The sequence below is a fragment of the Paramisgurnus dabryanus genome, chromosome 1 (assembly GCF_030506205.2).
Source record: "Paramisgurnus dabryanus chromosome 1, PD_genome_1.1, whole genome shotgun sequence".
Classification (NCBI taxonomy): domain Eukaryota; kingdom Metazoa; phylum Chordata; class Actinopteri; order Cypriniformes; family Cobitidae; genus Paramisgurnus; species Paramisgurnus dabryanus.
Window position 1 is genome coordinate 57,464,764 of NC_133337.1, and position 16,158 is coordinate 57,480,921.

Below are 16,158 nucleotides of genomic sequence, written 5' to 3' on the forward strand. Positions count from 1 at the left end.
TAACATCATGCTAGCTTCATGCTAATCATGCTAACATCATGCCAGCATCATGCTAGCTTCATGTTAACATCATGTTAGCTTCATGTTAATCATGCTAACATCATGCTAGCTTCATGCTAATCATGCTAGCTTCATGCTAATCATGCTAGCATCATGCTAGCTTCATGCTAATCATGCTAACATCATGCTAGCTTCATGCTAATCATGCTAACATCATGCTAGCTTCATGCTAATCATGCTAGCATCATGCTAATCATGCTAACTTAATGCTAATCATGCTAGCATCATGCTAGCTTCATGTTAATCATGCTAGCATCATGCTAATCATCCTAGCTTCATGTTTATCATGTTGGCTTCATGATAAATCATGCTAAATCATGCTACCTTCATACCTAAACATACCAACAGCCAGATAGCCTACTAAACTAAACTTCTATCAAACCGTTTTAAACGTTCAGGCTACGCTTTTTCAAGCCAACATAAAGTTTGTCTTCAAACTTTAATATCTAGTTATTATTATTATTATTCTTCTTTTTCTGGACACTTTTTCGGCGCGTAACTCGTCCCGCACGCTTTGTCGTAGACCCATAAATTAGGGCTCAAATCGACCGGCTTATTGAGGAGAGGTGTGCTATGACTTTTATAAGCGATCGGGTGCAGGATTTCCGAAAGGGGGGCGAAAAACCACCCAAAAAATCCCATTGACTTAACATTGCGCCCAACTTTGACGAGTCATAGCTCCGCTCGAGGATTTTGTAGAAACATGTGGGTTACAACATTTGAAGAGGGTGGTAGGCTCTGTAAGAACATGGATCACAATGGGGTGTAAGTTGTACCCCTGGGGTGTAAGAGGTGCCCAAAAGTGCCCCAATGAAAAGTCAATGGGGCAAAATCCCATAGACTTACCATTGCAAAAATTTTGACGGGTCATAGGTCCGAGCCAGGATTTCATAGAAACATGTGGGTTACTAAATTTGAAGAGGGTGCTAGACTCTGTCAGGACGTCCCCCACAATGGGGTGTAAGGTTACCATAGCAACCATTTTGGGCACCCTAGCAACCTATACCATAGACTGCCATTATAAAATGCCCGGATGGATATCTTTGCACCACAGTGTCATAGAGACATGGGGGTGGGCCACTGATCTATATAAATGACTGGATTGCGCATAGAACGCTTGACGTAACTGCGTGACGTGAAGCCAGCGCAGAGTTCGAGCCGCCATCTTGGTATACCCAACCAGCAGAGAGCGTCATTGTCTTCCATTCAAAATCATGATCAAAATTTACCCCCTTTACAGCGTATCAGTTACACAAGGTTAATTTTTAGGATATGTGTACGTTAATTATGTGTTAATCCTGGTGTTTTTTGCAATGTTTATGTTTTAATCGGGCAGGATAATGGATTTATAAAAAACCGTTAAGGTGAGTGTGTCTGTTGCATTTGTTAATGACACAGGTATAAATAAAGTTTTTTTGACATTCAGCTACACTGTGACGGTCAGCGAGCGTTATTTCTCTAAATAAGTTTAGGTAACTTGTAAGTTTAGATAACATAATTTAAAACTAGCAAATTATTGCATGCACATACGGTACAAAGCATGATTATTTATATAGATTTCAGAATGAGCACGTTTATTGTCATTAATACTAAATATGCTGCGGTCTGTCTGCTGATCTGATACTGTAATAAAGATGAATGTATAATAACTGATTAAAACGCAAAATGTACAACTTTCAGTAAATAACTATTTACATGCTTTGGACGTTTGTGTTGTAATAATGTACAGGGTAAGTTCACATATAAAAACGAAGACGAGTAAAGTGATGTTTTATCATTAAAATCTGATAACGTCCATTGATTTAATAGAACGTTTGGGTATACCAACATGGCGGCGTGGTGGCTTCACAAGTGTGACGTCATGGCCAATCCAGTCATTTATATAGATCAGTGGGGTGGGCTCATTTTATTCAGGCATCCAATCAGTCTCTCAGGATCCTTACAGACTTACTAAGCCACGCCCCTAGCAACCACTTTTGAGCACCCTAGCAACATAAAATACAAACAGTTATATCTCGGCATCAGAACATCGTAGAGACACGGGGGTTGGACCGTTTTACTTGTGACTAGGGGTGTAACAATTGGGCACATCATTGGCCACTCCCAAGCCACGCCCCTAGCAACCAAATTTGAGCACCCTAGCAACCGAATAAACAAAGCCTTATATCTCCGCATCAGAACATCGTAGAGACACGGGGTTTGGACCGTTTTACTTGTGACTCGGAGTGTAATCACTGGGCACATCATTGGCCACTCCCAAGCCACGCCCCTAGCAACCAAATACAGTACCCTAGCAACAGAGTAAACAAAGCCTTATATCTCCGCATCAGAACATCGTAGAGACACAGGGGTTGGACCGTTTTACTTGTGACTCGGAGTGTAATCACTGGGCACATAATTGGCCACTCCCAAGCCACGCCCCTAGCAACCAAATACAGTACCCTAGCAACAGAGTAAACAAAGCCTTATATCTCCGCATCAGAACATCGTAGAGACACGGGGGTTGGACCGTTTTACTTGTGACTCGGAGTGTAATCACTGGGCACATCATTGGCCACTCCCAAGCCACGCCCCTAGCAACCAAATACAGTACCCTAGCAACAGAGTAAACAAAGCCTTATATCTCCACATCAGAACATCGTAGAGACATGGGGGTTGGACCGTTTGACTCATGACTCGGAGGGTAATCACTAGTGGATGCCATTTTTTTCCCTAGCAACCAAATACAGTACCCTAGCAACAGAGTAAACAAAGCCTTATATCTCGGCATCAGAACATCGTAGAGACATGGGGTTTGGACCATTTGACTCGTGACTCGGAGGGTAATCACTAGTGGATGCCATTTTTTTCCCTAGCAACCAAATACAGTACCCTAGCAACAGAGTAAACAAAGCCTTATATCTCCGCATCAGAACATCGTAGAGACACGGGGGTTGGACCGTTTGACTCGTGACTCGGAGGGTAATACCTAGTGGATGCCATTTTTTTCCCTAGCAACCAAATACAGTACCCTAGCAACAGAGTAAACAAAGCCTTATATCTCTGCATCAGAACATCGTAGAGACATGTGGGTTGAATTGTTTTACTTTTGGCTTGGAGTATAATCATATATTGTCCCCCGAAATTTGCCACGGCAAGCACCACTTCACATTTTCTTCAGGAAATGTACCTATCTAGTTATTATTATTATATTTTATTCTTACATCCGGACACTTTTTTCGGCGATTAACTCGTCCCGCACGCTTTGTTGTAGACCCATGAAAGAGGGCTCAAATCGACCGGATTATTGAGGAGAGGTGTGCTATGACTTTTATAAGGGATCGGGTGCAGGATTTCCGAAAGGGGGGCGTAAAACCACCCCAAAAATCCCATTGACTTAACATTGGGCCCAACTTTGATGGGTCATAGCTCCGCTCGTGGATTTTGTAGAAACATGTGGGTTACAACATTTGAAGAGGGTGATAGGCTCTGTAAGAACATGGATCACAATGGGGTGTAAGTTGTACCCCTGGGGTGTAAGAGGTGCCCAAAAGTGCCCCAATGAAAAGTCAATGGGGCAAAATCCCATAGACTTACCATTGCAAATATTTTGACGGGTCATAGGTCCGAGCCAGGATTTCATAGAAACATGTGGGTTACTAAATTTGAAAAGGGTGCTAGACTCTGTCAGGACGTACCCCACAATGGGGTGTAAGGTTACCATAGCAACCATTTTGGGCACCCTAGCAACCTATACCATTGACTGCCATTATAAAATGCCTAGATGGATATCTTCGCACCACAGTGTCATAGAGACATGGGGGTGGGCTCATTTTACTCAGGCATCCAATCAGTCTCTCAGGATCCTTACAGACTTACTAAGCCACGCCCCTAGCAACCACTTTTGAGCACCCTAGCAACATAAAATACAAACAGTTATATCTCGGCATCAGAACATCTTAGAGACACGGGGGTTGGACCGTTTTACTTGTGACTAGGGGTGTAACAATTGGGCACATCATTGGCCACTCCCAAGCCACGCCCCTAGCAACCAAATTTGAGCACCCTAGCAACCGAATAAACAAAGCCTTATATCTCCGCATCAGAACATCGTAGAGACACGGGGTTTGGACCTTTTTACTTGTGACTCGGAGTGTAATCACTGGGCACATCATTGGCCACTCCCAAGCCACGCCCCTAGCAACCAAATACAGTACCCTAGCAACAGAGTAAACAAAGCCTTATATCTCCACATCAGAACATCGTAGAGACACAGGGGTTGGACCGTTTTACTTGTGACTCGGAGTGTAATCACTGGGCACATCATTGGCCACTCCCAAGCCACGCCCCTAGCAACCAAATACAGTACCCTAGCAACAGAGTAAACAAAGCCTTATATCTCCGCATCAGAACATCGTAGAGACACGGGGGTTGGACCGTTTTACTTGTGACTCGGAGTGTAATCACTGGGCTCATCATTGGCCACTCCCAAGCCACGCCCCTAGCAACCAAATACAGTACCCTAGCAACAGAGTAAACAAAGCCTTATATCTCCGCATCAGAACATCGTAGAGACATGGGGGTTGGACCGTTTGACTCATAACTCGGAGGGTAATCACTAGTGGATGCCATTTTTTTCCCTAGCAACCAAATACAGTACCCTAGCAACAGAGTAAACAAAGCCTTATATCTCCACATCAGAACATCGTAGAGACATGGGGTTTGGACCGTTTGACTCGTGACTCGGAGGGTAATCACTAGTGGATCCCATTTTTTTCCCTAGCAACCAAATACAGTACCCTAGCAACAGAGTAAACAAAGCCTTATATCTCCGCATCAGAACATCGTAGAGACACGGGGGTTGGACCGTTTGACTCATGAATCGGAGGGTAATCACTAGTGGATGCCATATTTTTCCCTAGCAACCAAATACAGTACCCTAGTAACAGAGTAAACAAAGCCTTATATCTCCGCATCAGAACATCGTAGAGACACGGGGGTTGGATCGTTTGACTTTTGGCTTGGAGTATAATCATAAATTGTCCCACGAAACTTGCCACAGCAAGCACCACTCACATTTTCTTCAGGAAATGTACCTATCTAGTTATTATTATTATTATTCTTCTTCTGATCCCTACTTTTTCTGACTGTAACTCCTCCTAGAGCTTTCAAGCTACACCCACAAAACTTTACAAAACTTTTAAGACTGGTCCGTAGATTTATGCTATGACTTTTCTAACTGATGGGACCTTCCGAATTCCTAAACGGGGGGCTCAAACACCCCAAAATTTCCATTGACTTAACATTGAGACAAACTTTGACGAGTCATAGCTGCGAGTGAGAAACTTGTAGAAACTTGTGGGTTACCACATTTAAGGAGGCTGACAGGCTCTGTAAGAACATACATCACAATGGGGTGTAAGCTGTACCCCTGGGGTGTAAGAGGCCCCCAAAATTTCCCATTGACTTATAATGGGGCAGGAAACATGCCCATATAAAGGAATAAAAGCGTCCCAGATGGAATATCTTCACTTTAGAGTGTCGTAGAGACATGGGGGTTGGACCGTTTTACTTGTGGCTTGAAGGTTGATCATTATGGGATGCCATTTTTCTCCCTAGCAACCAACCTTAGTACCCTAGCAACGGAATAAACAAAGCCTTATTTCTCCGCTTCAGAACATCTTAGAGACACGGGGGTTGGACCGTTTTACTTGTGGCTTGAAGGTTGATCATTATGGGATGCCATTTTTCTCCCTAGCAACCAAACTTAGTACCCTAGCAACGGAATAAACAAAGCCTTATTTCTCCGCTTCAGAACATCTTAGAGACACGGGGGTTGGACCGTTTTACTTGTGGCTTGAAGGTTGATCATTATGGGATGCCATTTTTCTCCCTAGCAACCAACCTTAGTACCCTAGCAACGGAATAAACAAAGCCTTATTTCTCCGCTTCAGAACATCTTAGAGACACGGGGGTTGGACCGTTTTACTTGTGGCTTGAAGGTTGATCATTATGGGATGCCATTTTTCTCCCTAGCAACCAAACTTAGTACCCTAGCAACGGAATAAACAAAGCCTTATTTCTCCGCTTCAGAACATCTTAGAGACACGGGGGTTGGACCGTTTTACTTGTGGCTTGAAGGTTGATCATTATGGGATGCCATTTTTCTCCCTAGCAACCAAACTTAGTACCCTAGCAACGGAATAAACAAAGCCTTATTTCTCCGCTTCAGAACATCTTAGAGACACGGGGGTTGGACCGTTTTACTTGTGGCTTGAAGGTTGATCATTATGGGATGCCATTTTTCTCCCTAGCAACCAAACTTAGTACCCTAGCAACGGAATAAACAAAGCCTTATTTCTCCGCTTCAGAACATCTTAGAGACACGGGGGTTGGACCGTTTTACTTGTGGCTTGAAGGTTGATCATTATGGGATGCCATTTTTCTCCCTAGCAACCAAACTTAGTACCCTAGCAACGGAATAAACAAAGCCTTATTTCTCCGCTTCAGAACATCTTAGAGACACGGGGGTTGGATCGTTTTACTTGTGGCTTGAAGGTTGATTATTATGGGATGCCAATTTCCTCCCTAGCAACCAAACTTAGTACCCTAGCAACGGAATAAACAAAGCCTTATATCTCAGCATCAGAACATTGTAGAGACATGGGGGTTGGACCGTTTTACTTGTGGCTTGAAGGTTGATCATTATGGGATGCCAATTTTCTCCCTAGCAACCAAACTTAGTACCCTAGCAACGGAATAAACAAAGCCTTATATCTCCGCTTCAGAACATCATAGAGACACGGGGGTTGGACCGTTTTACTTGTGGCTTGAAGGTTGATCATTATGGGATGCCAATTTTCTCCCTAGCAACCAAACTTAGTACCCTAGCAACGGAATAAACAAAGCCTTATATCTCCGCTTCAGAACATCATAGAGACATGGGGGTTGGACCGTTTTACTTGTGGCTTGAAGGTTGATCATTATGGGATGCCAATTTTCTCCCTAGCAACCAAACTTAGTACCCTAGCAACGGAATAAACAAAGCCTTATATCTCCGCTTCAGAACATCATAGAGACACGGGGGTTGGACCGTTTTACTTGTGGCTTGAAGGTTGATCATTATGGGATGCCAATTTTCTCCCTAGCAACCAAACTTAGTACCCTAGCAACGGAATAAACAAAGCCTTATATCTCCGCTTCAAAACATCATAGAGACACGGGGTTGGACTGTTTTACTTGTGGCTTGAAGGTTGATCATTATGGGATGCCAATTTTCTCCCTAGCAACCAAACTTAGTACCCTAGCAACGGAATGAACAAAGCCTTATATCTCAGCATCAGAACATTGTAGAGACATGGGGGTTGGACCGTTTTACTTGTGGCTTGAAGGTTGATCATTATGGGATGCCAATTTTCTCCCTAGCAACCAAACTTCGTACCCTAGCAACGGAATGAACAAAGCCTTATATCTCAGCATCAGAACATTGTAGAGACATGGGGGTTGGACCGTTTTACTTGTGGCTTGAAGGTTGATCATTATGGGATGCCAATTTTCTCCTTAGCAACCAAACTTAGTACCCTAGCAACGGAATAAACAAAGCCTTATATCTCCGCTTCAGAACATCATAGAGACACGGGGTTGGACCGTTTTACTTGTGGCTTGAAGGTTGATCATTATGGGATGCCAATTTTCTCCCTAGCAACCAAACTTAGTACCCTAGCAACGGAATACATGTTAGCTTCATTCTAGCTTCATGCTAATCATGTTAGCTTCATGCTAGCTTCATGCTAATCATGCTAGCATCATGCTAGCTTCATGCTAATCATGTTAGCTTCATGTTAGCTTCATGCTAATAATGTTAGCTTCATGCTAGCTTCATACTGATCATGCTAACATCATGCTAGCTTCATGCTAATCATGCTAGCTTCATGCTAATCATGCTAACTTCATGCTAATCATGCTAACAGCCAGATAGCCTACTAAAATAAACTTCTGTCAAACCATTTTAAATGTTCAGGCTACGCTTTTTCAAGCCAACATAAAGTTTGTCCTCAAACTTTAATATCTAGTTATTATTATTATTATTCTTCTTCTGATCCCTACTTTTTCTGACTGTAACTCCTCCTAGAGCTTTCAAGCTACACCCACAAAACTTTACAAAACTTTTAAGACTGGTCCGTAGATTTATGCTATGACTTTTCTAACTGATGGGACCTTCCGAATTCCTAAACGGGGGGCTCAAACACCCCAAAATTTCCATTGACTTAACATTGAGACAAACTTTGACGAGTCATAGCTGCGAGTGAGAAACTTGTAGAAACTTGTGGGTTACCACATTTAAGGAGGCTGACAGGCTCTGTAAGAACATACATCACAATGGGGTGTAAGCTGTACCCCTGGGGTGTAAGAGGCCCCCAAAATTTCCCATTGACTTATAATGGGGCAGGAAACATGCCCATATAAAGGAATAAAAGCGTCCCAGATGGAATATCTTCACTTTAGAGTGTCGTAGAGACATGGGGGTTGGACCGTTTTACTTGTGGCTTGAAGGTTGATCATTATGGGATGCCATTTTTCTCCCTAGCAACCAAACTTAGTACCCTAGCAACGGAATAAACAAAGCCTTATTTCTCCGCTTCAGAACATCTTAGAGACACGGGGGTTGGACCGTTTTACTTGTGGCTTGAAGGTTGATCATTATGGGATGCCATTTTTCTCCCTAGCAACCAAACTTAGTACCCTAGCAACGGAATAAACAAAGCCTTATTTCTCCGCTTCAGAACATCTTAGAGACACGGGGGTTGGACCGTTTTACTTGTGGCTTGAAGGTTGATCATTATGGGATGCCAATTTTCTCCCTAGCAACCAAACTTAGTACCCTAGCAACGGAATAAACAAAGCCTTATTTCTCCGCTTCAGAACATCTTAGAGACACGGGGGTTGGACCGTTTTACTTGTGGCTTGAAGGTTGATCATTATGGGATGCCATTTTTCTCCCTAGCAACCAAACTTAGTACCCTAGCAACGGAATAAACAAAGCCTTATTTCTCCGCTTCAGAACATCTTAGAGACACGGGGGTTGGACCGTTTTACTTGTGGCTTGAAGGTTGATCATTATGGGATGCCATTTTTCTCCCTAGCAACCAAACTTAGTACCCTAGCAACGGAATAAACAAAGCCTTATTTCTCCGCTTCAGAACATCTTAGAGACACGGGGGTTGGACCGTTTTACTTGTGGCTTGAAGGTTGATCATTATGGGATGCCATTTTTCTCCCTAGCAACCAAACTTAGTACCCTAGCAACGGAATAAACAAAGCCTTATTTCTCCGCTTCAGAACATCTTAGAGACACGGGGGTTGGACCGTTTTACTTGTGGCTTGAAGGTTGATCATTATGGGATGCCATTTTTCTCCCTAGCAACCAAACTTAGTACCCTAGCAACGGAATAAACAAAGCCTTATTTCTCCGCTTCAGAACATCTTAGAGACACGGGGGTTGGATCGTTTTACTTGTGGCTTGAAGGTTGATTATTATGGGATGCCAATTTCCTCCCTAGCAACCAAACTTAGTACCCTAGCAACGGAATAAACAAAGCCTTATATCTCAGCATCAGAACATTGTAGAGACATGGGGGTTGGACCGTTTTTACTTGTGGCTTGAAGGTTGATCATTATGGGATGCCAATTTTCTCCCTAGCAACCAAACTTAGTACCCTAGCAACGGAATAAACAAAGCCTTATATCTCCGCTTCAGAACATCTTAGAGACACGGGGGTTGGACCGTTTTACTTGTGGCTTGAAGGTTGATCATTATGGGATGCCATTTTTCTCCCTAGCAACCAAACTTAGTACCCTAGCAACGGAATAAACAAAGCCTTATTTCTCCGCTTCAGAACATCTTAGAGACACGGGGGTTGGACCGTTTTACTTGTGGCTTGAAGGTTGATCATTATGGGATGCCATTTTTCTCCCTAGCAACCAAACTTAGTACCCTAGCAACGGAATAAACAAAGCCTTATTTCTCCGCTTCAGAACATCATAGAGACACGGGGGTTGGACCGTTTTACTTGTGGCTTGAAGGTTGATCATTATGGGATGCCATTTTTCTCCCTAGCAACCAAACTTAGTACCCTAGCAACTGAACAAACAAAGCCTTATATCTCCGCTTCAGAACATCATAGAGACACGGGGTTGGACCGTTTTACTTGTGGCTTGAAGGTTGATCATTATGGGATGCCAATTTTCTCCCTAGCAACCAAACTTAGTACCCTAGCAACGGAATGAACAAAGCCTTATATCTCAGCATCAGAACATTGTAGAGACATGGGGGTTGGACCGTTTTACTTGTGGCTTGAAGGTTGATCATTATGGGATGCCAATTTTCTCCCTAGCAACCAAACTTAGTACCCTAGCAACGGAATAAACAAAGCCTTATATCTCCGCTTCAGAACATCATAGAGACACGGGGGTTGGACCGTTTTACTTGTGGCTTGAAGGTTGATCATTATGGGATGCCAATTTTCTCCCTAGCAACCAAACTTAGTACCCTAGCAACGGAATAAACAAAGCCTTATATCTCCGCTTCAGAACATCATAGAGACACGGGGTTGGACCGTTTTACTTGTGGCTTGAAGGTTGATCATTATGGGATGCCAATTTTCTCCCTAGCAACCAAACTTAGTACCCTAGCAACGGAATAAACAAAGCCTTATATCTCCGCTTCAGAACATCATAGAGACACGGGGGTTGGACCGTTTTACTTGTGGCTTGAAGGTTGATCATTATGGGATGCCAATTTTCTCCCTAGCAACCAAACTTAGTACCCTAGCAACGGAATAAACAAAGCCTTATATCTCGGCTTCAGAACATCATAGAGACACGGGGTTGGACCGTTTTACTTGTGGCTTGAAGGTTGATCATTATGGGATGCCAATTTTCTCCCTACCAACCAAACTTAGTACCCTAGCAATGGAATAAATGTTAGCTTCATTCTAGCTTCATGCTAATCATGTTAGCTTCATGCTAGATTCATGCTAATCATGCTAGCATCATCCTAGCTTCATGCTAATCATGTTAGCTTCATGCTAATCATGTTAGCTTCATGCTAGCTTCATACTTATCATGCTAACATCATGCTAGCTTCATGCTAATCATGCTAGCTTCATGCTAATCATGCTAACTTCATGCTAATCATGCTAACAGCCAGATAGCCTACTAAAATAAACTTCTGTCAAACCATTTTAAATGTTCAGGCTACGCTTTTTCAAGCCAACATAAAGTTTGTCCTCAAACTTTAATATCTAGTTTATATTGTTATTTAGCACATTTTGAAATTTACGTATCCCCTGAGATACATTGCCTGATTAGGGTATAAAAAAGGGATTAACCACAATATTGCCTATCTTTGTATTTTGAGTTGAAAAATGTAATAAATGATCAAATTTGCAGGTTAAACTGATATTCGTATATTTAGGTGACTGCATCTTAGCATTTTAACTGGATATTTTCTTTCGCGGCTTCACAACAGCTAATTTTATGGTATAAGGAATAATAGGGAATATGAGTTATAGAGCCGATACCAATTAATTCTTCAGATTTTGAGAAAAGTGATGAAGATGAAATTTTTTGTGACAGTTCAGTGGTGTATTAGAACCAAGAAATTTAGGTAATTTTCCTCATGCCAGGCATGCATTCCTCTAAATTGCAGCCAATAAGAGGCCTCTGCATGAAACACATATAGACACATATAGTTTACATTGAGGGGTAGGTTCAGGTAGTATGCAAAATTAATCAATAATAATTTACCAAACTATTATTATCTAAAAAATATATTATTTTGCAGGTGGAGCAGAAGAAGCACCAACGAAGCCAATGAAGACATTCAAAAACTGCTCATTTTTAGTTAGGCCTACTTACATTTAGTTGGGTTATTTACATGCATTGTTACTAGTAAACCTGTTGTTTACACTGTTTAACCTGGATGAAAAAAATATGTATGGCATGTTTTAGAGCAAGAGATGAAGTCAGAATCACATCATTTTTGCTGCAAATAAAAAATTAATTTTGATGACTTAATCTTTTTTATACCTTAATAGGGCAATGTATCCTGGGAGATACAGTACAACTCATAAAATCCTGAATATATCAAATATTTTAAAAATTCCAATGAATATCTTTTACATAAGTCCAGATGACACAAAAAATGTCATGAAATCATCATCGTTTTCCACTCTTGACTGTTTAAGGGTTAAAATGTAAAACTTAAATTCTGGAAGAAACTATTAAATGTAAACTGTAACTGACTGTCGTTACACTCTGAACGCCCGCAGCATATATCATTGATCATCATCATGACTGGCTGAGGCATTACGACATCCAATATAATAAAATATTGGACAGTTTCTGTTTACACATTATATTTAAGAAATTATATATAAATATAAATATATTCCACACTAAAATAGCTACTATGCAAAAAACAAGACAATAAAGGCGCCCTTAAGAAAGAAGTCTGACTGTAGTGTCCTAATAAAAAGGATGTTTGGGATTAAATCAGTCTTGAATGGATGTTTGTATGAACCCTCACCTGATACATGAGCACTACGATGATGGGCAGCTCTGCCAACACTTTGAGTGACAGCGATCCCCGTGGTATTATGGTATGCTGACAACAGAAATGAGACCAAGCATCGCTATTAAATTATAGACAAAACCATGAAATTATTTTTTTAGCACATATATGGACTTGTCTCTCCTTAGAATAAAAGATAAGAATTTTCACAGTAGAGGAAAACCCTCTTGATAAAACGCTTATATAAAGACTTATAAGTTTATAAGCAGGAACATGGTGCCCTCTACTGACTATAAATTGTAAATACAATTTGCATTCAAAGTAGTCTGATGCTATAGCTGAAATAATAAAGTTCTTGTGAATGTAAAGTGAACCAGCAGACAGACACTCAGATCTTATCAGTTTTACTTTCAGCGCCCAGGTTTATTGGTACTTCAGTTCACGCACGCACGCACACAAACATACACACACTTGCACACAGTACCACTCCGGACTAAAGCACATCGCTCTCATCATTGTGTCTTTGCTGATCATGTGTCACTACTACACAAATTATGACAGTTAACACGAAGACTAAACACTCTGTGTACTGACCGTCCGGGTCTCACTGTCCTCTCTCTCTGGCGCTGTCTTAACCAATACTGACGTGATCATGCCCACCATCTCCGGAGATGGCACAGTGTTCTCTGCTATAACTTGAGGATTCTCAAAATACCTTGTCTGAAAGACAGGAAAAAATATGTTATTTTAAAAAAAAACAATTAAAAGCCCAACACAAACAAACACTTCTGATCTACCCAATATAAAAAACGCTTACCACTACTTTAGGTAGCTCTTTGTAAATCTGCTTCACAAAGTCTAAGAAGTGATGAATCTGTAAGAGTCAGCAAAATATTGAACGTGTTTTGAATGCTTTCTAATAAACTTTATTGAAACACAGAAAAGCAAACAGTGTCCTGCATAATAGAGTGCCAGAGGGCTTCATCTCACCTCTTGGGAGATCGGCGGACGAAACTGTTTATGCAGTTCGATGATAATGCGTAAACAAATGAGCACATTCTCCTCGCTTTCAATCTAAATGATGAAATGCAAAAGGTCAGATTCAGTTTCTACGAGCCAAAGTCTAATGAAAAACAAGACCCATTACATAAAAGAATGTAATATTTTTCATATTTGACATGAAATGTTGTCTGATTGTTTAATAAAACAATAAATGGCAAAGAAACATGATTCATTTGAAATATCACAAAATGTGAAATTTCAATTCATCTCTATTAGCTTTAAGCCATGCTAATTTATTTCTGAAAGTGACAAATCCCATTCAAAATGTATTCTCTCATAGGAAAACAGACCGAAAATGTACTCAATAAAATAAAAAAAGCCCTTTAACATTTGTCCCACCCAACTTTCTGTTTCAACAGGCAATACATCTGTAAAAGTAGGTGAACCAGCTGACCTCAAGGAAGCGGAACATGACGGAGAGGATATTTTTGGCGTGAGACCGCAGGTGTTCATTAGTTGGGATTCGGTGGATGATTTCCAGGACAAGTTTCCTTAATTGCTGTAACAAGAGACAAAAAAAACAACAGCGTTTGCTTGAATGTCATGGATGAGAGGTCAGTGAAGAACAGGATCATGTGACTTATAGCTATGACACACCTGCGTTGGTTTCTCCTGAAGGAACTGCACTTCTCCATCCTGTAGAAATGTCAGGAAACGAGGAATGATGTGCTCCAAGAAGGTTGAATACTGTGGAGAGGAGGTGACATTCTGCAACAAAAAAATGGAAATAACAGGAGTTAAGACATCAACGTCAGGAAAAATGTTGAATTTTAAGTTTTGCAGGGCTTACCTCAAAATTCTCACTGACTTCCTGCATCATTTTCAGTTTGGTCTCATCCGCTGATGTTTAAAAGGAAAAATGAGGCTGTGAGCAACTGCAGAGTAAATACTTTTACATCCATGTTCTTTCTCCATAGCAAGTGTAATGAATTGTTGCCCATAATACACATTATAAATATAGAGACATATTACACTGTCATGTACATACTTATAAGTGTACTATCCTCAAACATAAACAGAGGATTCATTTTGGGCTAAATGAAAAACACTTACGCGTATTGTTGTCAGTCAGAGCCGCCACAAACTGAAGGTATTTCTTCATGAGGGTGGTCTGATCCACCACAGTGGGGCTTGGGGTGGGCACAAAAGACATGGTGGCGGCCGGGACCGACAGGATTACGCTGAATTGGGGCAGACTTGTGTCTGCGCTGATCTCAGTAGAAATTCATGCCGTCTTTAGGACTGTAAACCAAATAACACCTTACACAGTGCACAACCAAAACTAACATACACAGCCATCCTATTAGGTTCTTTTAGTACTCCTGTCGCTCAATCGGTAGAGCATTGCATCAGCAATTTGTAGGTTGTGGGTTCGATTCCAAAAAAAAAAACCATACAGATAAAATGTAAGTTTTGAATGCACTGTTAGATGCATTGGATAAAGTATTTGTCACATGTATTAATGTTATCATACAGATGTTGAATTAATCCCATATTCGTACACCATGGTATTATTATGCCATTTCAAAGAATATACGCTACTATGATAATACAGGCCCAAAATGAAGAATACTAAATATTTTCGCTAGTGAACAATATAACATGCATAAAAAGAGACACAGACATAAAGATATGCAAAAGATAAACGCTTAGATAATGAGACATAAACATATGAAAAATATTACACAAACATATAAAAGTGTCCAAAGTACTAAAGTACATATGTACATTCTCATTACATTAATGCATTTGCACATGCTTTTATTCAAAGTTATTTACAATGCATAAGTATGTATACATTTGATCAGTTTGTGCGTTTCTGAGAGTCGAACCCACAACCCTTTGCTGCACTACGCAATGCTCTACAGCCAAGCAACAGAAATGCCACATTTAAATGATTTTGACCATTTATACTAAACACTAAATGCAAAAAATAAGCAAAAAGAAAAATACATGAGCATGTCATTTGGCCCAATGGAGCACCAACGTCAGGTTTCTAACTTCATGTGTAGTTTTGGGGAAGCGGTGGGCGCGCCAAACTGCAACAACACGCCTACTGCAGTCACGCTCACTGACATGATGCGCTCGAGCAAACGCACTAACAATAAAAGCTAAATTAATTCCTTTGTTAAGAAACTACCATGCATATAAAAAGGTTTACGCATCCGACTCATGAATTTTTGGTGATTTTTTAGTATGTAGCAAGCAAACACCATACCAGGCCATTCACAAAAGAAAGAGCCTGCTGTCGCTAACTGACTAGCCGGCTGCTAACCTATATTAAGTCATATTAAAGTCACGAAGAACTCAAGCTTTTCACATTTTACCTTAATTAGTGCAAATATCCAAGGCAGTTTTGTTTCCACACAAATGCTAACACTGGACTTTTGAGCTCATTTTATGTATATACACTGCAAAATTACTCTGAATAAAAGCACCAACTTACCAGCAAGGGGACAGGAAGGAGTTTTAAATGAACTTCC

At 40.9% G+C, this 16,158-nt stretch overlaps 1 protein-coding gene across 5 annotated transcripts in view; it reads right to left on the bottom strand.

Annotated features, from left to right (window-relative positions):
• The window catches only part of trrap (transformation/transcription domain-associated protein), a 125,791-nt gene extending 109,657 nt beyond the window's left edge, over positions 1–16,134 (bottom strand). For all 5 annotated transcript variants that reach the window (XM_065242539.2, XM_065242538.2, XM_065242537.2 and 2 more), the window contains exons 1-9: positions 16,122–16,134; positions 14,729–14,917; positions 14,466–14,515; positions 14,273–14,383; positions 14,070–14,174; positions 13,604–13,687; positions 13,431–13,487; positions 13,208–13,333; positions 12,629–12,706 (exon numbers count right to left, since the gene is read on the bottom strand). In XM_065242539.2, the coding sequence (XP_065098611.1) occupies positions 12,629–12,706; positions 13,208–13,333; positions 13,431–13,487; positions 13,604–13,687; positions 14,070–14,174; positions 14,273–14,383; positions 14,466–14,515; positions 14,729–14,828 (711 nt within the window). In that variant the 5' untranslated portion in view covers positions 14,829–14,917; positions 16,122–16,134. The remainder of the gene's footprint in view (positions 1–12,628; positions 12,707–13,207; positions 13,334–13,430; positions 13,488–13,603; positions 13,688–14,069; positions 14,175–14,272; positions 14,384–14,465; positions 14,516–14,728; positions 14,918–16,121) is intronic.
• Between the last annotated feature and the right edge of the window lie 24 nt (positions 16,135–16,158).